A 21,746-nucleotide genomic window follows, 5' to 3' on the forward strand; every position below is an offset into this window, starting at 1 on the left:
ACTTTGGAACACAAAATCCAGGATTGCCAGATCGCGAATAATAAAAAGACCGCCCTTCGCGTTGCTACCCCTGAGACACCAGAGATGACACGGTACAATGTCTCAGCCATGGTGCGAGGTGGCTTCGCAGAGATCCGCCACCAAGAAGCAGGAATGGTCAAGATTGAAGCGCAAAATGTTGAAAAAGCAAATGCTCTCTATGGAACATATTACTAGTCTGGGCTGGAATGTGTTTTGAACTTGGAGGTACAACCTTCTCACTATCAAGAAAATCTTTTTGGGGCGCTTGCACCGTGCTTCTGGATACGATGGGCAAGAACAGCATGAGGTTGTGGTCGATGATCATCTATAGGTGGAATGTTGTTCCAGTAAGGTATTTAGCGGATAGCCCATTTCAAGCAGCCAAAAATGCAGGTTGGCGTTTTGTGCATACTAATAATTGAGCAGTATACTTACGCCGTCTGTATCTGATTTTACTCCTATGGTGCTGGGGGATGGCTCCTTAGGAAAACGATCAAGTCTGCACAACTCATTGCTTAATCTTGCCGTGAATTTAGTGCCTATGCCCGAACAAATGGACCTTGCGTGATCCTACCTATCTCTATCTTTATAGTCGAGTTCACGCAGAGTATGTGAGATACTTACTCTGTTTTAATTTGTAAATGGGCCTAGAACGGTTATATCACGTTCGTGGAGTAGTATCAAAAGAACCAACGTGGTCTCACGTCTGGCCAGGCGAATTCCGAATTTGTGCTGCATGGGTTGCATTTGCCGTGCCAAGTCCACAAACTGAACCATTTGAATACCAACGGTACTCTATAGTAGACCGCGGCAAAAGCAGTTGTCTGTGAAGAACTAAAAACAGTGAACGCTCTAGTAGCAAGCTTTCTGAGCTTCAGAGCACATGCTAAAGTTCATCAGAGGCTGAATGGACCTAAAAGTTGAATTTGCTGCACAACACCATACAACCCCCTTCTATGCACTTTTCCCGCGTGTCCATACGAGTGCTTGCAGCTAGAACTGGGTTCCTGCGACCTGTTTAGATATCGAGCCTCAACATTGCACTCCGTACCCCTAATGTGAACTGGCCTCCAGTGGCGATCATGGGAAGGATTACGAGGTTCTATTTTCCTAAAAAAGAAAGACTGCGCCAGTTTCAACAAATGGAAGGTTCTTTCAGAGCCGAATCATCAAGAATACGACGCTTTCGCCTCAGGGATTTCGGCTGCATCGAGACTCCCAAAACCCCTTGATTTCTTTTGGGGGATCCTTTTTTTTTTCAGCGATACAACAGCAGTTGCTTCTCTAGCATCTCAGTATTTGAAACCCAAGATTGCTTGCGCCAGTGTGTATCTTCATCACGCCTCTTTTACCTTTCAGCCGGAGCTGTTCCAATCATACCGAGTCGCCTCAATACTTCAAGAAATGTGGCGCAGAGCGTGATGATCAATTGAAACACTTTTTGTTTTGAATGCGCCGAAGGGAAGTGCCTATAGAGCACTGTACTGACTCTTAAACTCATGAGCGTGGATAGGTAGAAGTGTGACTTGAATTAAGAAGTCTAATCAATTAATATGTAACTCCTAGCAACAATCTACCTAAAATGTCTACTCTACCTGAAATCACAGTGTGGCAAGCTTTGAGATATACAGAGACCACGGAAATTACGTGAGATATACAATGAAGCGGTACATCCCGAAGATATCTCTTGGTTGTCCTCAAGTGAGACTCTAGAAGCTCTTGCCCTCGTCTCGTCCTTCTTCGTCGTTGATTCCAAGACCATTCCTGATAGGCTTCTCTGCCTCAATAATTCGCTTCGGTAGAGCATAGGGCAATCCAAAGAACACGAAAAAGGCCCACTTCCAACGCAATGGGTTGATGGCTACACAGAATGTGAACCACCAAATTAGCTCGAGATAAGTGAAGAAGTCAAAAGCGCCAGTTGGTGCGGCGGCTTTCAGCACCTTGGTCATGTCTATCCAGCGCTCCATCCAGAAAGGACGAGGTCGTGTAAGTGGGTCAACCAGAAACATCAGCAGGATACGCGTGTAGATGCCGATATGCCAGTTGCCCACCGTCCCTATGGCACTCAGGTACGTGCAATTGATGGCAGACACGGAGGGATGCGATGTAGGAAAGGTTTGCAAGTACCAGTTGGGCGGCCCATACGGTTCGTCGAAGCAGTCGTTGGGTAGAAAATCGAGCGATGGTCTTTTGTACCCTGTCGCCATGACCACGATATCTCCCTCGAGGACCTTGGACTTCCCGGGACCTCCGGGGGGTACGCCCTTGTCCCTCTTGTTTACCACGATGCCCTTGTCTGTAAAGTCTTCAATGTCACATCGGACCCATTCCACTTCTCCGCTGCGCAGCTTGTCCATGACATCGGAGTTGACCATGGGAGTATCGGTGAAGATGCCCTTATCCCTGGGTGCCAGATCCTGTAGGTCGCGGTAGAAGAACTTGCGCAGCAGGCCCTCCGGGATCCATGACAACGGAGTCTCTTGGCCCCAGATGTTGAGTGAGAGGAGAACGTTGATGATTGGGTTGCGGGGAATAATCCACTTGTCAGAACGTGAGAGGATGTACGTCTTCTTGCAACCTTTGGCAGAGGCGAACTCAAGAGCTTCGACGGCAGAGGCTCCGCCGCCAATTACGAGCATCGTCTTGTCTCTGACATCCTTACTGTGGAGGTGTTAGTACATATCTGGGTGATTCAGTCATACCAAAAGACAGGCGCACGTACCCTGTAAGCTGACTTGAGTGATACACCTCTCCCTTGTACTTGTCCATGCCGTCCATGGATGGCATCTTCGGGTCACCACAGGTCCCGACAGCAGCAATGAGACCCTCGAAGCTGCCATTAGAGGGATCATTCAAGATCCAGCGACCTTTCTCATCTTGGTAAACCTTGTCGATCTTTTTGTTGAACCTCGTTCGTGCATCAAGACCATACCGTTCCCAGAGCTGTTTGACCTGACTGATGATCTGTTGTCTGTCGGGATACCCGCCCTCCCACTTGACTGAAGGATGAAAACGGTACATCAACGAATGGATCTGGAGGCTCGAGGTATCGTTGACTTTCTGTTGCAGACGGGGGAGTCAGCTACGGCCATCAGGTACATCCCAGCTTGGCGGACTGCCACTACTTACACTCCATATGCCTCCCAGGGACTTCTTATCGCCGGCCTCAAAGATAACGACGTCGAAGCCATGCCCAACGCAATGGGCCGCAGAGGTAACACCCGTGATACCTGCACCAATGATGGCTATCTTCGGACGACTGAGCTGAGTGCCAGGTGGCGGAGGATCAGGCGACATGATCAGGCCAATAGCCCATTGCATCAATTGGTAGATGAATACGAAGGGGTGAAATAGAGGGCTCTCCATTTTCGTCTCGGATGGCATCTTGGCGGTAAAAGAACAGTATAAATAAATGGACAAGAACAGGCAACTGGTCAATGTTTGACCACAATCAATCATCAACAGACAGCCGAACAAATACAGCACCGAGGTAGCACAAAGCGATATCCGCAAAGTCTCTGGGTGAGCGGTCGCTCTAGAAGAAATGGTTTATTTGAGTATGTACGGTGCTTTGCGGACCTCGGCGTCCATGGTTCAATGGTCGGCGGGTTTCTGAGGAGCTCGTCGAGTTTCACTTGGAGAATCCCTGTCGGTGACGTTGATGATCGCCAAGAACCAGGCACCACCACACAGAGCATGTGAATATTGTGTGCACGAGCCACTCGGGTATCAACTTGACTCCACCCACCGGCTCACGGGGACGGCCGATGCGGCCGGAGTCTACAAATCTAGGCTTGCGGTTTGGGTTGTATAACTCAACTCCGTGATCTGGGATATGAATCCATGACAGCCTTGCAATGAGTGATTGAGACAGTGTACGTTGGACGAGATGAATAGAGTCCGATCTACGACGCAAACTACGGCTGCTCGCCCCGAGTGCCAGAAACCCGCACAAAGCCGAAAAATGTTTGACCAATAATGGCAGTAGTACATAGACGGGAAAAAAGCTGCTCATCCAAAGACCGCTCGCATGTTCCCGAGGGGGAAAGGGGGGCCATGGTCGCGGCGACCACAATATACCCAACAAGACCGGCCGTGGCACCGAGGACCGGCCAACACCGTTTACCGCTTGCCCCGGTCTCTCCTGCCGCCTTCCATGACCTTGAGACGCTTCTGGAACCTGTCGCCAATCTCCCTCGTGCCGCTGTTGAAACCACTGCCCCTGGCGCTGTCGGCTGTGTCGCGACCTCGCTTGCGGCTCTTCTCTAGCAGCGCCTTGGTGCCGCCGCTTGCACCATCCCTGCGCTTGGTCAACCTCTCGATGCGATCGGCCCCCTCGCCCAGGTCACGCCAGTCCTCGCCGCCGAACTGCATCTTGGCAGTCCTTCCCTCGATCTTGTTGCGCTTGGCCCGGTCCTTCTTGCTCTCCTTGGGCAGGCGCACAAAGTTGGTCTCTTCGTAGTTGCGGCGTTGGTCCTCTTCGGCGCGCTCGCCGGCCGTCTTGACCTTGCGGCCACCGGCGACAATGGTGGTGCCAACGCTGGGCTCGGCGATGGGCGCGGCCGAGAGCTCATTGGAGATATACTCATCCATGGTGGCAGACTTCATGGGCCGGCGATCGCGGGGCTCGCGGCGCTCCGTCGTGGGCATAACAGTGGCGGCAAACCGGGGAGGTCGGTAGACGCCCGTCTTGTCCTTGGCCGCGGCTGCCATGCCGATGGCCTCTGGTCCTTGGAGGAACTTGAATCCGGGGCCGGCCTGTCTACTGGAGGGGTCTCTGGGCTTGACCATAGATTCGGCAGCGGCGGTGTCGTCGTCGTCGGACTCGGCGTCGGATCCTGAGTCGGAGCCTGCCCCGTGGTGGGCGGCGACAGGCCCGCCGTTGGCCTGTTGCATCTGGGCGCTGCGTTCGGCATCGTCGGCAGTGCGCAGGATCTTGTCGAGCTGGAAGCGCAGCTTGTCCTCGAGGGGACGGACACCCTTTTCCAGGTACAGCCTCAGTTCGACCAGCTTCTCGACGACGGTGCTGGACAGGTCGGAGTCGACGGGGTCATTGTCCGAGGTCTTGGCGTTGCGGATCTTGAGGAGGATGAGGAAGGCCAGGTTCTGCAGGTAGGACAAGAGCAGCTCGTTTTTGACGTCCAGCAGCGAGACGCCGTCCTGCTGTGGCTCGACGCCGGCAAGCTTGGGTGTCGCTTCAGCGGCTGAGTCCAGCGACTGGGTGAGGGAGTCGAGGAGCGCTGGTAGCGACGTTGCGGCGGCCATCTTGCGTGCTGGTTCCGTCGCGGTGGAAGAAGAAGAACAAGAACAAGAAGAAGAAGACTTTGCTTGTCGATGCTGGAGGAGCACGGCTGGGAGAAGAGGCCAGTCGCGGTGGGCACTCTGCTGTGCAGTCTTCCAATTGTCTTGTCTGCCCGCCAGAAACTTTTTTTCTCCCTTCTCTCTACATCCTGGGTCCGATAGCGATAAGGCTCTAGGGGCTCCAATTGCATGCTGGGAGCGGGGGCTGATTGGCTGACGGCGCGAACACACTTGAGACGGCGGCCCCCCTGGCTCCTCTACCACAGTAGGTACCAGCGAAAATCTGGCGCTGCAGCATGCTGTGAACCCCCCGGCAATGAACACGGCCCCCTGGCCCCCTGGCCACCTTGGCCCTTGGCCCTTGGCGGCCTGCGTGGCTCGCTAAAGCCACTAAGGTACCTTGGCGTGGACGGGTGCGCGGCGGTGATGTGGCATCCAACAACATTTCAACGCCCTAGGCTGGTGCCAAGTGCTACCACACGGGAGAGCTCCTGAAATTCGTCCAGCCTGCATCGTCCAGCGTCCAGCGTCCAGCATCAGCTCTCAGCTTCCACCGAGCAGACATCTCAAGAGCCCCAAAGACCCTCTGCCCACGACGACGACGCAGCCGTGTCCCCATAACATCCGTACTCTCAACCCCCTTTCGAGAGCGAGCCTCGGCGGATACAGCCCTACGCCGACAGTTGTCCTATCCCATCACCCCCTTCATCGTCCTCCTGCTCGTGACTGGACTTGTGCAAATACGTAAGTCGCCAGCTCCACCACGCGGCCCTCCAGAGCCTCCCTGGACTCATCCAGGCGCAACTCTGTTCTCCTTTCCTGTGCCTGCTCTGCCCTGCTCTGGGACGGCCGCATGCCGCGCGTATACTGCCTTGCGTGTGCCCACGCTGACCCTGGAACCTGCTCCCAAGCGATATCTCGTGAACGTCATCCACCCCATCCGCCGGGAAGCGCCCTCCCGCGGCCATGAAGAGTCTTCTCGGTGCGCCCTCGCCGGCGCTGCTCGCTGCCCTTCTCGCGATCCCACAAACCGCCTCGGCCTTCTACCTGCCGGGCGTTGCGCCGACGTCCTACAAACCCGGCGACAACGTGCCACTCTTCGTCAACAGCGTCAAGCCCGCAGCTGCGTCGCAAGATGCCCTCCTGCACTCCGTCATGTCCTATGACTACTACCATGACCGCTTCCACTTCTGCAAGCCCAAGGACCCCAATGGCCCCAAGTACGTCTCCGAGAGCCTGGGCAGCATCCTGTTCGGCGACCGTATCATGACGTCCCCCTTCGAGCTGCACATGGCCAAGAACGAGACGTGTAAGCCGCTGTGCGAGGCCGACTATGAGAGGACGTCGGCCCACTTCGTCAACAAGCGCATCATGCAGGGCTACGCCCTCAACTGGCTGGTCGATGGCCTGCCCGCCGGCCAGCAGTCCATCGACGCTGCCACCCAGACCCCCTACGAGAGCCAGGGCTTCCAGTTGGGCTCCGTCGATCCTACCGCCCAGGATCCCAAGCCCAACTTCAACAACCATTACGACATCAGCATCGAGTACCACGAGGTCGGCAGCAACCCGAACCAGCTCAGGGTCGTGGGCGTCACCGTCGACCCCTGGTCGTGGGACTACGCCGGCGGGAACCCCGACTGCACCGACAACCACGCGCCCGTCATCCTGGCCGAGGACGGCAAGACCAAGGTCCAGTTCACCTACAGCGTCTACTGGACCAAGTCGCCGACCGCCTGGGCCACCCGCTGGGACAAGTACCTGCAGGTCTTCGACCCCAAGATCCACTGGTTCTCGCTCGTCAACTCCGCCGTCATCGTCGTCTTCCTCGTCGTGACCGTGGCCTCAGTCCTTTTCCGAGCCCTGAGGAAGGACATCACCAGGTACAACCGCCTAGACCAGATCAACCTCGACGACCTCTCCGGCACCTCAGCCCTCGAGGATGGCGTCCAGGAGGACTCGGGCTGGAAGCTGGTGCACGGTGATGTCTTCCGCACACCCTCCCATCCCCTCCTGCTCTCCGTCTTTCTCGGCAGCGGCGCCCAGCTTTTCGTCATGACCGGCTTCACCATCTGCTTCGCTCTCCTCGGCTTCTTGTCGCCCTCGAATCGCGGCTCTCTCGGAACCATGCTCGTCCTTCTCTTCACCGTCCTGGGCTTCGTCGGCGGCTACACCTCGGCCCGGGTCTACAAGTCGCTGAACGGCGAGAAGTGGAAGCTCAACATCGGCTTGACCCCTGTCCTCGTCCCCGGCATCGTGTTTGGCACCTTTTTCTTTCTCAACCTCTTCCTGTGGGCCAATGAGGCGGCCGGCGCCGTCCCTTTCACCACCATGCTGATCATCGTCGGTATCTGGTTCCTCATCTCCGTCCCCCTGTCGTTTGCCGGCTCCTGGTTCGGCTTCCGTGCCACGCCCGTCGAGCCTCCTGTCCGCACCAACCAGATCCCCCGCCAGATCCCCCCGGCTACGACCTACTTGAAGCCTATCCCCAGTATGCTCCTCGTCGGCATCCCGGCATTTGGTGCCATCTTCGTCGAGCTCTTCTTCATCCTCAGGTCCATCTGGTTCAGCAGGATCTACTACATGTTCGGCTTCCTCTTCCTCTGCTACGGCCTCATGATCATCACCTGTGCGGCAGTAACCGTGCTGATGGTCTACTTCCTGCTCTGCTCAGAGAACTACCACTGGCAGTGGCGTTCGTTCCTGGCCGCCGGCATGACCGCTGGCTACGTCTTTCTCTATGCCCTGATCTATCTGGTCAGCAAGCTCTCCCTTGGCGGACTGTCGGGTACCGTGCTGTACATTGGCTACAGTGCTCTCCTGTCGTTCCTCTTCTTCATCCTGACAGGTAAGTTGTTCTGCCCTTGCTTCATGCACCTCGCAGTGCTGGTCACTAACCTCGCACAGGCTCGATCGGCTTCTTCTCGAGTTGGTGGTTTGTCCAGAAGATATATGCCTCTATCAAGATCGATTAAGAGACAAAACACGAGCAAAATCTTGGCCCGTATTCGGCATGGGCCAGACTGTGCTCACACATGTATAAATGTACTTCTGATGTGTAGAATTGTTATGACTTTTCATGATGCATAGCGGAATGCGTTCGTCTTGCGTAGATAAATGATTTGCTATCCTAAGCAATTAATGCCATGAGCTTGACAAGAGCACCCCAAATAGAAACCGTGATATTAGCTTCTTCACTCCTACAAACTTCTGCCAATTGACCTCCATGATCGTGAAGACTAAAGTCATTGCCAAATGGCTCGGGTCAAAACCTTGAGACGCTTTCGATTCCTTCCATCTCCAAGAAAACCTCACGTAAGCTGTTGGGTGGCAGCATTCGTATGTGGAAGTTTCCCTCCACCTCCACCGCCCGCACAGGTTACTGTTCAATCTTTCTCATTCTGCGAACCAGCCTGCTGTAAATAAAGCTGTAGCTGTCCTGGTACCAGGCATAGGCAGGCTGCCCGGCGCGTGCTTGCAGTGCACCTCAAATCGAAAATGCCAGGTGGCTTGCGCGCCACACGATCTTTTTGTTGGCATCTACACAACTTGCCATACTCGAATAGCCCCACGACGCAAGCAATCTGGCGTCTTTCGTGCATAGCCCATACGACACAATATTCCGATGAGGGCCTCTGAATCATTATATCCATAGACGACAGGGAGTTGTTAAGAAGCGAAACCCGACCAGATCCCATCACTTCAACTCTTGGCTCTTACAACTTCCTTTTTTAATCAAGTTCCAGAATCACCAACGCTGAAGAAATCGCGCAATGGATTGTTTTAGACCCCCTCAACCCAGGGTAATTTCGATTGTGGTTTACATCGGGACCAGGATATTGGAGCGATCTTTCAAGCAGAAGGAGATTTTCGTAAGTTGAATTTTCCCCCAAATCCGCGGCCCGCGCCAGCTCCCGAAGGATCACGATGCTTCCTACCTTCTTCCATCCTTGAAATTCCAGGTCGGCGATGGTGTCGAGTAATTTCAATGCCTGAATTACCCTCTGGCAAAATATGACAACCCTGGAGCCAAGGTGTTTGAAAGAATCATCTACTATTTATGCATTACTTCCATGACCATGCCGCACCCATCCTTTTGTAACCTTAACACCTTCCTGCCACTGACAGACTGCTAAGCAACAAAACGCGCAGATAAAATCATTCAGAACTACAAAAGCCCCACCTCAGCGCTTCAAGAACACCAAGTCGGGTGGTACTGACGGCCACCACACGCCAACCATGCCGCCCCGCAACTATCCTGACGAGAGAGACGACTACGATGGTCAAAGCATCCTCACAATATCCAGGGAGGGTGGTTTCGACCGCGCAAGCATCTATCCCTCGACCGACGAGGACCCCGAGGTTACATTCGTACCAACCCCTACCGGAGCGGCCGACAGTCTTACAGAGGAGGATATCACCGCAGCCGGACACGGCATCTACGCCATGAACATCTACACGCGGAAGTGCAGTCCGGAGTATGTCGCCGACTATTTCCCCTTCAAGGATGTCGGCCACCAGCGGTTTGACGTTTGACCAAAGTATCTGGCATCCCGGCATGCAATGTTTCAGATCAACGAAGCTTGCCGCTAAAAGTTCATAAAGCAGCCGAGCAGCTCAGCGAGTAATACATCCACCGGCGTGATCATGGTAGAAGCTTTTTCAACTTGAGCACCTTTTGGGCCTTTGTCAAGCGGCTCGAACGAGATGAGGATGACAGCGAGCTCGACCGCACACACGACGATGTCCCCCGCGGAGCTCAAGCAACGCATCGTCTCATTGAAAATTGACGCGGAGCTCAGTCAGGAAAAAAAAAAAAAAAAAAAAAAAAAAACAGTTGCATGATATCAGTGTCTCAACCCTGGCCTGCCGACTTCTCACTGCCACTCCGAATCGTCCCCCGCCGCGTGAAAAGTCAACGGTAACCCACTGGGTTTCAGGATGGAATGTTGGAGCGGGGACATTCTGGCAGCTATCTACTACTTCAACAGACGACCTCAAGGAGGCAGAAAGTACGTGTTCAAGTTCATCAGACCTCACTTGGCTGGAAGTCCCCCGTCGTTCTGCGATAAGAAGATGCTGTCACTCAATGCCGACCAGGGCAAGGCAGTGGGCGTGATGGACAGAGCAGCCAGCGGCAGAAGCTCTCGACAGCGAGCCAAGTTAGTCCGCAAGATCGGAAGGCTCATGAATAAACTGGCCGCTGCTGTCAATCCCGCAGAGGCAGCAAACATAGAGGAGCAGAAAGACGACCTGACCGGAGAGGTAATTGGGTGCTTGGACTTCTCAGCAGCCAAAATGCCCATGTTGACAGAAGCTGACTGACATGGGCTCGTGGACACTATGATTCCCGACATGGAGATGGTGGATGTTCCACCCATCACAGGGCTTCCTACAGACCCTCTGCTGGTCGACGCTGTGGCCGCTGTGGCCGGGGCCGAAGAGGCCCGCAACAACGACAAATTGCGGCTCTAACGAAGTCAGCGCGGCCTGGTCAACCTTCAGAAGAGAGGTGCAACGGCGATGCATGAGGAGGACGAGGACGAAGACGAGAACAACGACCAGCCGAGACCGGACGACGATGTCGAGGCGAAGGCCTTACAGACGTACGCCGATCTCGTGGGTCTAACCTCTGGTGGATCCCAGTACAACTACACATCAATCGGTGACGCCGCCAGCGCTCTGGGCAAGGTTTGGGACAGAGCCCCGACATCACCCCAGTCTGGCAAGCACTACTTGTCGTTCCAACTGGTTGGTAAGTTAATGGAATAATATGTCTAACATCGAGCGGCAAGATAGAATGCTTTAGACCCATAGCGAACCGCTAAAACACCTGCCAACCTCGTTCAATGCAAACGTTCACGAGTCAACGCAAGCGTTGATATCTTTACAGAAGTCTGTCTTCCTAGCGAATGACTGCGGCACGGGCAAGACCGTCATATACCTGGGTACCGTTGACTGTTACGTCGAAAGCTTCAGGATCTGGAAGTTGAAGGGGATGAAATCACGTACAAGTCTGTACTTCTCATCACCTCTGGTCTAGTTGGCGAGATGTTCGCCAAGCTCAACGAGTTCTCCGGGGACGTCCTCTTCGGCTACAAGGTCTACGGCAACTCCAACGAGGAAAACGACCGAGTAGCAAATTCAAGGATCCTCAGTGTTCATGCCTTCAACAGAATCTACTGTAAACCTGACCCTGAAAAGCCACAGGTAAGTTATATGAGTCGATACAAGCCACGAATATTTTAATAACGCCCCAGAATAGACTGGCCGCACGGCATTCACAACTTCGTACCAGACATTCCTGTTACGCTTCTGCACCACACACAAGAAGTCCTACAGGGACTTGACCAAGGAGAAGAGGACAGAATTGGGACTCGATCCAGATAACTATGCTGATGATGACGGCAAACTCCTCGAGTGGTCGGATCTTGCAGGAAACTGGAGCTTCTCATTGCTCATTCTTGACGAGGTGCACAATATCAAAAACCCGGACAATTTGGCCCATGATATGATCGCCTACCTCAAGCGTGATGGCATCGTGCTGGTGTCGGCCACACCCGGAAGTCAACAATCCTCGCGACATTCTGGGTTACCTGCATCTGGGGTTCCCTCACATCAAAGCGCCGGAGACCCTCCCCCCCTCCCCCCCGGTTTCAATCTTCTCGACCTCTTCGTGTGCTCCAACGATTGGGAGGAGAAGGGCCTCAATCCCTTCAAGCCGATAAGTATGAAAAGCTCCACTGATGTTGATGTCAAGTCTGCGAAAGGCGAGTGGTGCCCGCCACTTCTCAAAGTCGACTGGAAGGCAAAAGACGAGGCCCGCCACGGAGCGTTTCTGAGAAACTTCACATACGGGGCATTTTCAAACCACCTGTGCAAACAGGCGGGAGGGGTCCAAAATGTAATTTCAACAGCTGTAAAGCTTTTATAGGCCTCATTATGCGTCAATGGATGCCGCGAAGGACCATGTTCACTGAAGCAAAGTATCCCAACGGCGAGGAACTCAAAGGCGCCGTCATCAAGACCATCCATGTCAAGCTCCCCGAGCGTCTTGCCAATAGCACGCGGATTGGTACTCATGCTTCGAGGATAGCCTCTACGTATCTAAAGCTAAGGACCCCAATCAGAAGAAGCCGGAGATGAGCGACTTCGATGCACCGTCGATGCGTATCGAAACAGTCACTTGGCGCATCCTCCAACTGATTGTCAACGACTTGCGCAATGTGCAGATGATCCGTCTTGCGGAGCGGAAGAGAGCAAACGAGGAACGAAAAGCTGCGAAGGAAGTCCGCGAGCTACCTCCTGAACAGGAGCCAGAGGATCCGGATTGGGACGACCCTACGCCCATAACACCGCCCAGGACGCGCCAGAACGGCCTCATGACCCGCCTAATCCAAAAGAGCGCGGCAGTGAAGGGTGCGGACAACCCGAAGGAGAATAAGGCCATAATGGGCGTCCAGAAGGTCGAGCAGCTGATTACGGCCGGTAACAACAGTATGCTGTCACACATTTTCCATATCAGCTGCCTTGACAAGGCAGAACCTCCCCCAGCGAGTCTGATAGGCTGGCTTAATTTCTTTCTTGCAAAAGCCCCCGCGGCTGCTGCCGTGGTCTTCCAAGCGGTGAAGGAGATTTGAGAACCTGAGAAAGACGGTCTTCCCAACTGTGTCTTCATTGTGGTAGATCCCCCCTGGGTACAACAGGTAGTATTACCCAAATGGCCCCCTCCCTCCTCTTTTCCTTCCCTCCCTTCTTATCTGTCCCCGGCTCCGTATTCTATTATACGCGTCCGCGCACCGCAGCAGCCTGCACTTCCATTGAATGTTGCTGACCGGTCACTAGGCATCTGTATGCCATGCTCCAGCTCGCAGGCGTCAAGGTCAATAGTTTGCACAGTTTCTATATTGAGTCGGAGCGAACAGGCATGACTAACAGATCTAGGTCAAATACTTGGGACATTCACGCCCTACTCACCAACATCTGCATCGGCTACCAAGGCTTCGACCTCCGAGACTGCTGCTGTAAAGGCATCCTGCTTGGTTGCACTTAGAATGCTCTCAAACTGAAGCAAATTATTGACAGAAACATCTGCCTCGGCCAGTCGCGACTGGTGGAGTGGCATCTGTACACGGTTGCAGGTACCATCTATGAGAGTACGAAGTTCTGATCTGGAAGAAGTACGCTCGTCAACTCGCTACAGAAAGCAGTATCAAGTCACTGACGGGTGAGATCGGAACACTTGTAATTTAGCAAGTCTTCCGTATCCGCTGCAACCAGCCGGCCAGCCGATATCTCAATGAGGTGCTCGGTCTAGGCCCTAGCGGCTTGCTCAACAACCCGACTCGAGCAGCAGCCAATGCATCCAGCCTCATTGCAAGATATGCGATTAACTGCCCAGAGCAGATGGGACCTCTGGGAAATGTCAAGAAGTGGGACATACTCGCAGCCTGTTGCCGCCTCGCCAAAGGGAGACATCTCGGCGTGCCTTTCGAACCCAACGAGGTCAAAGAATACCCCACGGTGAACGCCAACAATGTGGAGGATATAAGAAAGAGCATTAAGAAGCAGGCACAGGACATGGAAACAAAGCAAAAACCCGAAAAGAAGGCCGCCACTGCGCTGATTGAGAAGCAGGCGGAAGACGTCAGCGCAAGCAGACCGCCTCTACCACCTCTGGCGTCAGCCCTCCTAATAAGAAGCAGAAGTCGACATGAGTCGAGAGTCCCCCTTCAATACCACCTCTTTGCTATAACCCATCTCTTTGCTGTTACTGAAGACGGTTGTTGTGATTTGGCCTGCCAGTTTTGCAGCACAACGCGACCGTTGACTTGGCTCAAAGCCATTATGCGTATGCGAGGTACGTCGTAAGGGATTTCCCACGGCACTTCGCACTTTTATACGTAGCTAGGATGACCTAAGAATGATGATCACTATATGTGTATACTGTTTCAGTCATCTTGCCCTATGATGCATGGCGTTATGGTTACTTTGAAGATGCTAAGCGAACTAGATCTGTGACTACTAAGTGAATCAGCCCTCTGTCTTCGGTAGCCTCCGGTCTATCTTGCGTATGCCTGCTGCTATGGGCTAGTTGCATCGTATCTGCAACAGAATAGTCAAGTTAACTTGGAGTTCAAAGGCAGCCGTTGCCGGAAAACGAAGGGCCAGCATGCTCTAAGGTTTCGAGTGCATCTTAGCTCAAGAAATAACTATGGCCGAGGCTGCTAAACAGCATGTACTCAAAGAGATGGTCATATTCAGGGTCCTTGCAGAAGGCCTGAGTGGATAAAACTAACATATTGAGACATATACCGCCAGTTGTGAGCCGTATAGTAAAGTTGGTTATTCCCGTAGGTAAGGTCAGCGCTGCGTGGGCAACTTTGAGTATCTCAGAGGATCTGGGACTAGCGAGATTCAGGATTCAGCATGTAGACTCTAGCGACTGTAGCCCAGACATGAATATCACGACCTCGCATAAACCATCCCTATTGCCACAAGATCCCAGACTAGAGAAAGTGTCGCCATCTAAGGATACAATACATCATCGATATAAGAGTAGATTTAACTTATAGACCGGAAAGTTCCAATGAAATGTACTTTAGGTAAATGGGCCGCAATTTATTTGGGCCACAACCTTGTGGAGATTATAGTTACCTTGACATGATACCGCATGGTTAAGCTCAGCCGCCAGATGTCCGAGGACTTATTACGGCCGAAAACCGTACCCGCACTTACCGGCATCCGACATGATCACAACCCATTAAGCTCGCAGTCGGCCTTTATTTCGCAACGCCGATTAACCATAGCTTTCATGGTACGGCTCAGATCAGGGCTTGTAAACGTATAAATACAAGACCTTCCTCAGAATTGGAGCTTGTGCATCAGAAAATGCTTCACTCACACAATTCTGGGTCAATCTCCCTTTAAAACGAGACGATGACAATACAGAATGTTATTATTCTCGGTGCAGGCCCTTGTGGTCTATCTTCAGCCATTGCGCTTGCAAAGATGGCGTCTGAACAAAGAACCCTGCCCATTCGAATCACTCTAGTGGAGCTACGCCCATGCTTGAAGACAATTGGAGGCACTATCAACTTGACACCTCTCGCTATGCGTTATCTCGACTACCTTAGGGCTGGCACGCGACTTCGTCGGCGCTCGATCATCCTGGACGCCGGTCTTGACTATATATCGTTCCGAACGGGACGGCGCATTGGCAACATATGGGGCGGGATCGGTGGAGTTCGAGTTGCTCGGCATGATCTGGTGGACGTTCTGCTGGAAACACTCGTTCAAGAACACTCAGAGGTTGTTGAGATCCACTGGAACAAACGTGTTGCTCAGATACGCGAGAAATCTGAGAAAGTTGTGCTAAAGTTCGAGGACGGCTCGAGGCACAGCGCAGACGTGCTGCTCGGTTGTGACGGGCTACATTCTGCTGCAAGACGCCTTTGGGTTGAACCAGACCGCAAGAAAAGCTATACGGGCAGAGCTATCGCGATGGGCTGGGGTAAGGCAAAGGATGTCAGCATGAGATTTTCGTCTGGTGATCCTGCGTTGAGAGATACTGCAATATTTTCAAGTCCAAATGGCATCTTGCTCGCATCTTACTACGAGCCCACGCGAACCATGGTATATTTTGCGCACATCATGTACATGGAAGAGCCAAAGCTCGACGAACGAGATGGCTGGAAGGCTGCCGGGGATGACCAGCTGAGATTGAAGGCGGACATGAGTAGCTGTTTCAAGGCGGGCCGCGTCAAAGGCGTTCTGGGCGCCGTAGAAGACTGCGAGAAGTGGGATCTTTACCCTGTGTATGTTCTGCCAGCTGAAGGCCGCTGGTACGAAGGACGAGTTCTCCTTTTGGGAGATGCAGCCCACGCGGTAAGTACCCTTTGACACAGGCGTGGCAGTTCCTATCCTCTCACACGGACACAGATGCCTCCACAGGGCGAGAGTACAGGTCTTGCCATAGAAGACGCCATTTTGCTGGCACACATACTCCGGAAACGTGGCAGTCAAACGGTAGAGCAAATGTTCTCCCAATTTCAGGCTTTGCGGAAGCCAGAAATCGACAAGTACTACAAGGACGCGATGTGGGCTATGCAGTACGGATTTCAAAAGAGATCATGGCTGAGTTCAATCATTATGGACTGGGCAATATGGGTCTACTTGCTGTTAAAACGTTGGCGCCAACAGAATCATTTCGATCGAGATGTAAGAAAGCTCCCTTTGCCGGGATGATTCCCCCATTCTTGAGGAATTCCGCATGGAATAGACTTGCCAGGCATATTGTAGGCCACAGCGTGAAACAAAAAGACACGACGAAGAATTTTGAAAGAAACGCTATTTGCGTGATTTCCAGGAACAATAGGGGTGCAATACTGAGGAAATACAAAATACTGACCACACACATATTACTGAGGGCATTCTTGGGATAGATGACTGAGAAGTGATTAGCGACCTGAACGCATCTGAGCCGAGCGAATGTCCATTTCACATGTTTCGATTCGATCGGAGGACTGCCAAGGCTTGTGACTACGATCGTATGAAATGAACAACAGTGAGGGTGGGATGCTATGTCGAAACTGAGCCTGTTCGCTGAGAATGTATGACTCCCTTTTCAGACAATGTCCAGCGACACTGGATATATTGACGTACTGACTTGCCCCAGAATGCCACGGGAACAGCAATGATGCCCATTATAGCAAGTAGCCCTATAACGACCATGCTTTGAGGTACAATCTGATCATCTGGGAGCCACGGAGAAAGCTTGAAGCCTATGATGAAGGCGACTAGATTGCCCGTGAATAGTAGAACACTCAAAGCTGCAGAGGCCCAGCGAGGGAATGCCTCTGTCATCCAGAGGACTGTGGCCACGTTTCCTGTGTTGTAACTGAGCATGCTGAGTGTCGAGGCGACGTATTGCCAAGCTGATGACCAATCTCTCTCCACTGCAGCACACGCAAGGCCGACTGCTAGGCAGCCTGTGATGGTGGGTATGGCAAACCCAGGCAAGTAAACTTCGGCATGGCGGGTCCCCCCACTTCTGAGTGAGAGAAAGCGGGTGAACCAGGCTGTGAGCGGACCAGAGAAGGGAAGTGCGAGCAATGCACCGACAGCGCCGCTGATGGAAAGAAAGACGCTGTTGGTTTCTACATCATCACTCCGATGGTTGAGGATGCTGGGTTGGAGCAGGTTGAGGTATATAACAGCTCCAAGTAGACAGGCGTTGAGCAACGCGACCCAGAAGATGAGTGGATTGATGAGACAGAATGGCATCTGTGCGAATGTAGCCAACATCGATCTCCATTCTGCACCTCGCGCCTTGGAGACCTTGAGTTGATCAGTCACGGACCAGCGCTGTGGCGGGTCGGGTAGAGGCTTGGTATTTTGGGAATTCTGCAGCAAGTCCCAGTCGTCGTACATCTGCGCTCTCTCGAACCCGTTTTGAACCAGAACACGGCCGTCGAAGGCAACAGGTGGGCGGATGTAGAAGGTCTCTGGAACGAAGGCGAGGAGAAGGGCCAATGAGAGTACCGACACACCAGACCAGAGTTGATATACATGCCGCCAGTCTGTTGACAGGCTGGTTATGAACGGCAGCGGAACTGTGAGAGATTTGATAACTGCTGAGCCGAGACACCAATAGATAGATAGCGCGTATGGGCGCTCATGAATGAAGGTCGCATCGAGGATCATTAGTAAACACTAAAGTTGGAAGAGTGAATTAGCTCAAAACCTTGCATTGACAATTTTATGGGGCACTTCGAAACAGTATACCTACCATGCTAATTGAACCTCCAACTGCAAAACCTTGCAGACTGAGTGCTACAAGGAGCTGGAAGAAACCTCCTGCAAAGCCTGCCCAGAGTGTGGAAGCAGTTGTTATAGCCGCGGCCCCAATGATTACTGGCCGTCGACCGATGGCGGTAGCCAGAGGAATGCAAATCAGATATCCCAAGCCGACGAAAAGCGTCATTGCTGAGGAAAGTACCCCTAAACTGAATGGTGATGTGTTCTGTAACTAGCGATAAGCGGCGATCTAGAGTGACCAAGTGTACCACGTTTCGCGGATGGAAGTACCGTACCTGTGAAGCAAACTCCTCATGAAAAGCTGGAATAAGGGTCCCGGAGACGTTTACTTCAAATGAGGCAACAACTGAGTAGAATTCCAAGCAGGCCAAGCCAACCAGCCTCCTGCACCAGCTCCATGCGAGCGGGTCACGACGGGAATTGCTGGGGATCGGCAGCCGCAGGACACGGCCAGCCGAGGAAATGAGGAACACGCTGCCTGCGAGGTCGATGGAGACATGTTTAGACGCCTTGGACGCCTCTGGGTCTGAGGATTCGAAGTACGACAAAGACAGCCGATGAGCCATTGATGAAGCGCGATTATGAGACGATCAGGTACTAATAAGGCGAGTTCGACGCAGTCGACACGCGCTGGATGAGGTGACGCTCTGCTGGCGGTATTCAGGAATAGTGTTGCTCTAGCAGCTGAGGTCTGCCCATTGCTTAAGGGTACGAATTCTCGATGACACCCTCAGCGGTGGAGTGGTGGGATGAAACCCGAGATATATAGTCATTCCCTTAAAGCAACGACCTCCAAGTCAGGTAGGCGGCATAGGTTCGTGATCCAGCTCTCCACTGCACCCCAACGAGCTAGATCTTGGGAAGCAAGGCTGATAGAAGTGTGCGCACGGTCAGTGTTTCATCAATTTAGCAGGGCCAAATAGAGTTTTTGGCCCCCTAACCTGCTCAGTCAAATCTCCACTTGGCTTTCCTTGGCCCAAAGTTAAAACCAGTGTGACGGGCTGCATCAGTGGCCCGACATTGTCCGGCTAATGCGCACGACGATCACCTGCGGCTCGTCTTGCTGCTTTCTGGATATACCCAGGGCGGAGTTGGGCAAATAGACTTACTCCAACACGTTACTGAAACGTTCACTTTGGGCGGCGACATCTATGTTGCCTTAGTAATGCGACTTTGCCAGCTTTGCCAGCATTCAGCTCAACCATATGTTGAACCTTCCCACCCCCCGAAGCATCCGCCGACCTTTCGCGATGCGCGCAGTGTATAAGCACCGTGCGACGGGTGCCATGGGCTGCTACGCTGTACTCGGGTGTCTATAATGCATGCATGGGCGGCAGTGGGGATGTAAAGTTTTGTCAGCAGGACTATAGCAGATTTGGGATATGATCCGGCCTACCAATCTCTAGACCCTGGCTTCCACAATTTTAGAGCAGACTAAAGTCGGCATCCGCACGCTACTGTCCAACGGTGAGCGAACATCGAAGAGCCGGTGAAGAAACCAGCCCGAGATACTTCTCATGAAGAATGACCTGCCTTCTACACAAGACCCTCAGGTTTCGCCGACTTCATTGATGTGCCAATAGACCACCAGCATATACTGGCAACTCTAGAACTTCCTACCAAATGCCGAATATCATACTGGATACCGTATATCGATGCTCACCGGCCACATCTTGCTGCTACGTTATAACTCGTGCCTGGTTGGCCGATCAAAGTTGGGGTTTCAGGCGACGGCGACGGATAACGGCCACCACCCACGCCGATCTTTTAAACTGTCATGCGAAGCCAAAACCCCGCTGGCTCGCTTAGAGGATATCACCGCAGTACATTGGAAACCAGATGCTTGATTGTCACAATGGATATGTCGTTCAGGAGTTTCAGTCACGGCCTGGGCTGTTCTAAGAGCGAGGTCGATCATTTGTAATGCGTAAAAGTGCTTACCAGAGTTCGGCAACTACATCTGTTGGAAAGGTTTACATTTGAGAATAGTCTGCTGCGTTCCACACCTGAAATCGCCGAGACATCTGGAATTATGGCTACCGAGTCTTCCGGTCTGTGAAATTGGTCATCACCTTATACGCAGCTACGGGTATAGACTATCCGAGATTGGTAAGTCACCTCGACTCTCTGTCGAGCCCGTGGATTCACGTCGACATGTTGGGGTCATGCTCTTGGTTTCCTAACTCAGTAGGCATTCTGTCTACACCCAACATTCGCGAAGCGGTCACAGACAGTCCAGCCTTGTCGTTACCTCATTAGATGGGACATGCCTGTGCGCGATTCGTCCGCCAATATGCCGATGACTTTTGGGGATTCGCGTTCTGTTAGAACAATTAAAGACCGCTTTTACTCTAGTGGGTGAGTAGGAGTATGCATTTACACACGCAAAACAATTCTTCAGTCTACGCGGATAGCTCTGGCGGTGGGGAATCTGCGATGGCCATTCCCAGGTTTGTCCCATCAACGCGTCCATCAAAGTGGGTTCAGGTTGTTTCCTCGAATTTCATTCTTCCATATGGAAAACTTGCATAAAATGCTTCGCCCACCCAATAAGTTGGTGAAATCGCTCAACAGACGATCTTTAAGACAGGTGTATAATAAGATGGGCAGCTGAAAAACAGCAATGTAGCGTAATGTAACGTTGGTCCCGTTTAGAATGAACCTTTATAGATGTGGACCATCCGCATATGGTAAACCCTAGAGAGTTCCTGTTGAAAACAGGCGGTTTGGCCCGAGATGTGTGCGGCGTGATAACATATTACGTTACATATTAGGTTGATTGTCTTTCAGATGGGGTTCCATCAGTTCTAAGTCTGAAATCCTACTTAGGAAACGCAGCGGTATCAAACCTTCGATCCAAAATGTTGTCTATATATTCCCTGGGCGCCCCCCAGGGCCGTCTGCCGTAGTATAACGTTCCAGACTATGAAGAAGCGCCGTTGGCAAGATATCTGAACTAGTCTTTCATAAACGATCCTGGGCTACATCTTCTGCAGCACCCATTCCAGTGCCGTTACACTCCCATCGTGAACGGTCATCTCCCACATTCCGATTTTGTGCCGTGGGTTGCACTGTAAAGGTTTGCCGTTTTCACATCTATTCAACGCTGAACTGAGCTTTTGGATGATCAACGGTGCCCACAACTCAACCCTAACATGCACTTTCAATTTACACCTCGTAAATGTGCGCCAATCATGGAAATTCACAGCCGAGGCCCTCCAGACAGCATCGTTAATCATACAGTCCTCTAAGAAGGGAAAAAAATAAAAGGCCAGTTAAAATTTTTGACTGTGATATAATTTCTAGCAGGTTTTTAAATATTCCGTATTTTTAAAATGCGAACCTCTTCCTTCCTAAGCATATTCCACCATCCACATCTCGATTTGTCACTACTCTGCTAACTATTTCGATGGCATATAGTCTCTGGACAGGCTAGACAACTGGGTAGCGGCGTAGCCGAGTCCACTTTCGTACTTCAGCCTTTCCAGGGAGAAGAAAGTATGGAAGCGATCCAGACTGTAGCCAATCGTTTCTTCGATGCACATGTTCAGCGCATTGTGTAATACTCTGCATTGACTTTGCTTTGACGTGTCCCAGGAGGCGTA

General features: G+C 52.4%; 7 protein-coding genes across 7 annotated transcripts; 4 read left to right on the plus strand and 3 right to left on the minus strand.

The window, feature by feature from the left end:
* Positions 1–1,730: 1,730 nt before the first annotated feature.
* JN550_002557 (uncharacterized protein) lies at positions 1,731–3,408 on the minus strand (the record flags this gene model as incomplete). Its single annotated transcript, XM_049313865.1, has 3 exons — positions 1,731–2,685; positions 2,747–3,084; positions 3,154–3,408. 3 exons carry the CDS (start codon positions 3,406–3,408, stop codon positions 1,731–1,733), a joined length of 1,548 nt encoding a protein of 515 aa, XP_049175848.1.
* A 738-nt stretch (positions 3,409–4,146) lies between these two features.
* On the minus strand, positions 4,147–5,289 carry JN550_002558 (uncharacterized protein; the record flags this gene model as incomplete). Its single annotated transcript, XM_049313866.1, has 1 exon — positions 4,147–5,289. The coding sequence occupies one exon, from the start codon at positions 5,287–5,289 to the stop codon at positions 4,147–4,149; it is 1,143 nt and encodes a 380-aa protein (XP_049175849.1).
* A 1,002-nt stretch (positions 5,290–6,291) lies between these two features.
* Positions 6,292–8,297, plus strand: JN550_002559 (uncharacterized protein; the record flags this gene model as incomplete). The annotated part of the gene is made up of 2 exons (XM_049313868.1): positions 6,292–8,170; positions 8,230–8,297. 2 exons carry the CDS (start codon positions 6,292–6,294, stop codon positions 8,295–8,297), a joined length of 1,947 nt encoding a protein of 648 aa, XP_049175850.1.
* Positions 8,298–9,561: 1,264 nt separating this feature from the next.
* Positions 9,562–9,858, plus strand: JN550_002560 (uncharacterized protein; the record flags this gene model as incomplete). Its single annotated transcript, XM_049313869.1, has 1 exon — positions 9,562–9,858. One exon carries the CDS (start codon positions 9,562–9,564, stop codon positions 9,856–9,858), a length of 297 nt encoding a protein of 98 aa, XP_049175851.1.
* A 405-nt stretch (positions 9,859–10,263) lies between these two features.
* Positions 10,264–14,193, plus strand: JN550_002561 (uncharacterized protein; the record flags this gene model as incomplete). Its single annotated transcript, XM_049313870.1, has 8 exons — positions 10,264–10,587; positions 10,927–11,077; positions 11,366–11,532; positions 11,588–12,050; positions 12,257–12,373; positions 12,436–12,819; positions 13,267–13,346; positions 13,576–14,193. The coding sequence occupies 8 exons, from the start codon at positions 10,264–10,266 to the stop codon at positions 14,191–14,193; spliced, it is 2,304 nt and encodes a 767-aa protein (XP_049175852.1).
* A 1,140-nt stretch (positions 14,194–15,333) lies between these two features.
* JN550_002562 (uncharacterized protein) lies at positions 15,334–16,569 on the plus strand (the record flags this gene model as incomplete). Its single annotated transcript, XM_049313871.1, has 2 exons — positions 15,334–16,209; positions 16,264–16,569. The coding sequence occupies 2 exons, from the start codon at positions 15,334–15,336 to the stop codon at positions 16,567–16,569; spliced, it is 1,182 nt and encodes a 393-aa protein (XP_049175853.1).
* Positions 16,570–16,902: 333 nt separating this feature from the next.
* JN550_002563 (uncharacterized protein) lies at positions 16,903–18,307 on the minus strand (the record flags this gene model as incomplete). Its single annotated transcript, XM_049313872.1, has 2 exons — positions 16,903–18,036; positions 18,113–18,307. 2 exons carry the CDS (start codon positions 18,305–18,307, stop codon positions 16,903–16,905), a joined length of 1,329 nt encoding a protein of 442 aa, XP_049175854.1.
* Positions 18,308–21,746: the final 3,439 nt, after the last annotated feature.

Source organism: Neoarthrinium moseri (assembly GCF_022829205.1).
Source record: "Neoarthrinium moseri strain CBS 164.80 chromosome Unknown scaffold5_Wmoseri_CBS_16480, whole genome shotgun sequence".
Classification (NCBI taxonomy): Eukaryota; Fungi; Ascomycota; class Sordariomycetes; order Amphisphaeriales; family Apiosporaceae; genus Neoarthrinium; species Neoarthrinium moseri.